At 38.9% G+C, this 5615-nt stretch overlaps 1 protein-coding gene across 1 annotated transcript; it reads left to right on the top strand.

The window, feature by feature from the left end:
- Nucleotides 1–191: 191 nt before the first annotated feature.
- On the top strand, nucleotides 192–4186 carry tmem175 (transmembrane protein 175). The gene has a single exon (XM_048605219.1). The coding sequence runs from the start codon at nucleotides 2196–2198 to the stop codon at nucleotides 2907–2909; it is 714 nt and encodes a 237-aa protein (XP_048461176.1). The 5' UTR covers nucleotides 192–2195; the 3' UTR covers nucleotides 2910–4186.
- The last annotated feature ends 1429 nt before the right edge of the window (nucleotides 4187–5615 follow it).

Genomic DNA, 5615 nt, shown 5'->3' with positions numbered 1-5615 from the left:
CAGTACATAATCGATGACACGAAATCAGAAGTTGTTGGAGAAACTCAGCAGGTCTTGGAACATTTATGGAGAGAAAACAGAATTAACATTTCAAGTCCAATGACCTTTCCTCAGAAATCAGGATTAAAATTTCTTGATCTGCTGAGTTTCTCCAGCAATTTCTGTTTTAGTTTCAGATTTCCATTCATGAGAATGTCACTGGCTAGCATTTATTGCCCATCCCTAATTGCCCTGAGGGCAGGTAAGAATCAGATACCTTAGTTAAACAATAGGTGACTTCTTTCCGAGTCTTGGTAGAGACTGGAGTCTTCACTTGGCTTGATATGGATTGTAAATTCTTTGTGAGCCCAGATCAAAAAAAATGAAAGCAACAAGTAAATAAATAAATTCTCAGTTTACTTTTCATTTAACAGATTTGGAAATTGTGGTAATTGGTTTAAATCACTGTTGAGGCACTCTGGGGTCCTAGGGTTAGATTGCCCTTTTGTGTTAGGATTATCTCTCTTTTCTCAAAATTGAAGCCAGAATAGTTTGGAATCAGGCAGAGAGAAGAAGCTGCAGAGCTAAACAAGAAGGCAGTAAAGTTCAGCTTGAGCTGGTTCATAATCATGAGGTGCTTAAAGAGAATTGAAGGGTTGCCTGGCGGAATGCTAGCAGAGGAGCCCTAAGCAATCTCATCTCAGACAATAGCAATAGCACCAAGGATAAGCAAAATTGAAAAAGCTGATGTGGACTTATGAACTAGAAGTTGGTGCATCTGGATTTTTGGCTGATTTGTACTGGTTCGATATTGTTTCCAATGGGTGTAAGCAGCAAATAACTTTGGTGCAGCCACCTCATTTCCTTGAATATAGTGTTGTTGTGAGTAGATCCTGTACTACAGTAATCAGTATAGTACTGCTGGCAGTCTCTGCACATCACAGGGAGTTAAATAGTGGGAGCAAACCACATGGTCCATGAATCCTTCCCTTATCAAAGTAAAATCTCCTATAAGGGAAAACTACAGTAATGGACTGAAGCTTGCTGGTTAAACATTTTGGAACACTGGGAGCCAAGGGAGTTATCCCAAATGCAGAAAACTGGATGGCTGCTTCGGTGATGCCGCAGTGAAAGTACTGATAAGACTTTTGGACACCAGGAGAGACATCATTTTTCCTCAGTGTGAAGGGCAGGGGAAGGAGGAAATCTTCAAGGTGGAGCCTCAGACAAAAATGGTAACGTGATGACAGGGGTGCTTAATGCCAAGACTACAGCCCAAAGGTCTTGACCACAATGCAGAAGAAGGTTTAGTGGCCTCATTCATGTGGTCAGAGTAAGTAAATGCACTGACTTACCATATCTTAGACACATCCCACCACCCATTTCTCACACTGCTCAATGCATTGCTTTTCCGTTATTATACTACAGTATTTCCTGACACTTGGGACCTACCTGTCAAGCCCTGCACTGTACCTAATCCACACACATTTTCCGGTCATGCCAGCTCTATGCACACCTCCCCACACTTCCTGAAACCTACAGCCATTCAGTTTGTGCCCTCTGTTTCCTGAAGGATTGCATGAGGTTGCTCAAGCAGGGCATATGATGACATAGAACTGTGCTGATATAGTGTGAACAAACAGCGCTGGTGCTATTTCATATTGAGGATATCTATTATAAGAAGCCCATTTGAAAGTAGTGGTGTTTTTATCATCATTTTTATCCACTGCGATTAATGGCCAAGGAAAGCATGGTGGTGAGTAATCTACAAAATAAATGGAGTGTGTAATTTGAAAAAATAAATGCTAGAATTGAAAACCACAGTAGCAAGGTTAGCATTTATTTCCCCACTTCCACATGCCACTGAGAAAGCGATTGTTGGCTTTACACGACAACTTCATTGTCACCTTTGCTAATAGACTTCTATTTAACTGAATTCAAATTCTCAAACTGTTTTTGTCAGATTTGAATTCAGGTTCTATGTTTTGTTAATCCAGTCTTCTGGATTAATAATCTAGGAATGCATGTATTGAAATTTGGGGTCAAGAGGAGCAACCTATTTTGTTCTCCAAGGCTTTGTCAACTTTAGTAATCTCTCCTGTTCTGACTTAAACATCAACTTAGTAACTTTTAATTGTTCAACATATGGTATGTTCCTATGATAAAAGCAAGATATAAATACTGATTTTGTATAACATTAGCCATGAAGTGAATTAATGGTTTTAGGATGTGTTGTAACTATTTTGGCATATTCTTGTTGCAGTGAGGACAATGTCCCTGACCGTAAAGAAGTTGTAGAAAAGTTCAATGGCAAACTTATTGAAGCACTTAGTGAGTACGGTCCAGAATTTCTGGCTTATTTTGGTTCATTTGTGACTGTTGGCCTTCTCTGGTTTGTTCATCATTCACTCTTTCTGTACATCACTAAGTCAACAAGACTAATGGGGCTCCTGAACACCGTCTCACTGGCTTTCATTGGTGGACTTCCATTGGCTTTTCGGCTTACCCATGAATTTGCTTCCAACTCACGAAATGAACTTGAGGCCATTCAAATCAGTTGTGTTATAATTTTTCTTGCAAGTCTCTTTCAGTTTGCAATATGGGCTGTAGCACTTTACAATGAAAAGGAAACCCTACATCACCATATTTGGTATGGGGGCAGAGAACACGCATTTATGTTTGCCAAACTTTCACTTTATCCTTCGGTGGCCTTTGTTACGTTCTGCCTTACATATATTTTAAGTAAGTTTAGTACTGAAATTTTCCATATGATGCAGATCATTGTTCCTTTTGCATTTGTTCTTTTACGAATCATTGTCCAAATTGTTCTGGCTATTCTCACATGGTTGTTCACTCGATTAAAACCCAGGACATCAATATTAAAAGAAGACGACAACTCCATCATCTCCATAAATGAGAATACGTCATAACAATTCACTTACTGATTCAGAGTACCTGGTTTAAAATGTTTATATACAAATAGTCTATTTTTATTCATTTGTCATATTTCCACAAATTTTGTTTGTGCTGCACTTTAACATATGAATGCTCATCAAAAATACCTACTGAATAGAAGTAAATTGTGCTATTGTAGAATGTGCCATCTCGTACCAAGGAAATGGTTGAAAGTGCCTTTTCTTGGTGGTCAATATAACATATTTTATTCCTGATCTTTGTTTACATTTTGGTGTTTGAAAAAGTTGAATTATATTGCAGCTTACTGTAATTTTAATTTTATTGTCAGTCAGAATAAAGTCCAGTATAATTTTAAAATGTATTTTCTATATTATATACAGTTTAAATTTTGTCCCTTTGCTTTACTGAAAGCAGTAATTGATTCTTAGTTGTATTTTTGATTATTGTGCTTTTCCAGAAAAAAAACACTCTTCTCTCTCAACCGACAATGTCAGATTCTCAAAATCAGTTACTGAGGATGCTTAGTTGTCACGAGGATTGTTTTTCACATTTCTTTAAGTAATAGACATTCTCGCAATGAAATTCTATTGACCTTGATACAAATTATCATTCTTTGGCAAACTAATCATTTGAAATAATATACCTGTATTCTACAGATAAGTCTTTCATTCCAGAAGCCTGTCTTTGTATTTGTCATGACTAAAGGCTTAGTCATTATTACTTAAATGATGTTGTTGCAACTGTAAAGCTAAGTAATCTGAAGAGGCATGCAAATTAATGCACAATAAAGCTTTCTTTAAAGTTTTTAAGACTATTTGTAGCTCGGTTTGTGGATGAGGTTGTAGACTTGCTCGCTAAGCCGGTGGATTTGGTTGCAGACGTGTCATCACCCTGCTAGGTAACATCGTCACTGCACCTCCAGTGAAGCATTGGTGTTCTGTCCCACTTGTTATTTCTATGCCTCAGTTTGCTGGGGTGGTTGGCATCACTTCCAGTTTTGTTTATCAGTGGTTTGTATATCAGGTCCAGTTCAATGTGTTCGTTGATGGAGTTCCGTTTGGAATGCCAGGACTCCAGGAATTCCCTGGCATGTCTCAGTTTGGATTATGCTATTATGGATTTTGTTGTCCCAGTGGAATCCTTGCCCTTCGTTGTCCGTGTGTGTTGAAACTATTGAGAATTGCTCGCGTCTCTTGGGGCTAGTTGGTGTTTGTGTAACCTTATTGTCAGTTTTCTTCCAGTTTGGCCTACATAATTTCTCACAGTCCTTGCATGGTATTTTGTATAGTACGTTAGTTTTATTGGTTGTGGGTGTGGAATCCTTTACATTCGTCAGTAGCTGTCACAGGGTGGTTGTTGGTTTGTGAACTACCCTGATACCTAAGGGTCTGGGTGGTCTTGTGGTCATCTCTGATATGTCTCTGATGTATGATAGGGTGGTTAGTGTGTCTGGCCGTGTTGTGTCTTCTGTTGTGGTCTGTCATGGAAGTAATGGTGGATTGTGCTTTTTGGGTATCCGTTCCTTTTAAAAACTCTGTTCTGCTTTGCGCAGTTTCGGGTTGCTGCAGTGTGTTGTGCCCGTCTGAATAATGTCCTGATGCAGCTCTGTTTATGGGTAACGTTATTCAAACAGGCACAACACACTGCAGCAACCCAAAACTGTGCAAAAAAGAACAGGAGCACTTATACAGAGTTCTTAAAAGGAACGGATATCCAAAAAGCACAATCCGCTGTTATGTCCGCGACAGACCACAACAGAAGACACAACACGGCCAGACACACTAGTCACCCTATCTTACATCAGAGATGACCACAAGACCACTCAGACCCCTAGGTATCAGGGTAGCCCACAAACCAACAACCACCCTACGACAGCTACTGACAAATGTAAAGGATCCCACACCTACAACCAATAAAACTAATGTAATATACAAAATACCATGCAAGGACTGTGAGAAACATTACATAGGCCAAACTGGAAAGAAAACTGACATTAAGGATGCACAAACACTAACTACCCACAAAGACACATGACCAATTCTCACTAGTCTGAATACACGGGGACAATGAAAGGCAGGGATTCAACTGGGACAACAAAATCCATACTAGCGTAAGCCAAACGGAGACATGCTAGGGAATTCCTGGAGGCCTGGCATTCCAACTGGAACTCCATCAACAAACAGTGAACTGGACCCGATATACAAACCACTGAAAAACAGAACTGGAAGTGATGCCAACCACCCCAGCAAACTGAGGCATATAAGTAATAAATGGGACAGAATGCCAACACTTCAGCGGAGACGCACTGACGATATTACCTAGCAGAGTGACAAAACGACAAACACACCGGCTCAGCGAGCAAGTCTACAACCTCAAAGCTTTCTTTAAATAAACAGAAAAGAATCTGCCACTACCGAATGAAATTATGTAAAACGCTACAGCAGCCATTAACCTTTAAAATTCTAGAAATAAAGCAATTGTTAAAATGTAAAAGTATTATTTGTATATGTGAAACTTTTAAAATACTTGTCTACTAACATTAGTCATTCTGCAAGACATTAAAAGTTAAAAGTACACTATATTACTGATAAACTATAGTTGTGACAATATTTAAATAAATTTGTTTTGCTTGTACTCTTCCTGGTGTTATTTTCCTTTCTTCTAAAACAAAATGCATGAAAAGCTTCAGAGATAGTAGGAACTGCAGATGCTGGAGAATC

Source organism: Rhincodon typus, chromosome 1 (assembly GCF_021869965.1).
Source record: "Rhincodon typus isolate 14 chromosome 1, sRhiTyp1.1, whole genome shotgun sequence".
Taxonomy (NCBI): Eukaryota; Metazoa; Chordata; class Chondrichthyes; order Orectolobiformes; family Rhincodontidae; genus Rhincodon; species Rhincodon typus.
Note: the sequence above shows the minus strand (reverse complement) of the source record. Positions and strands in the feature narration are given on the sequence as shown.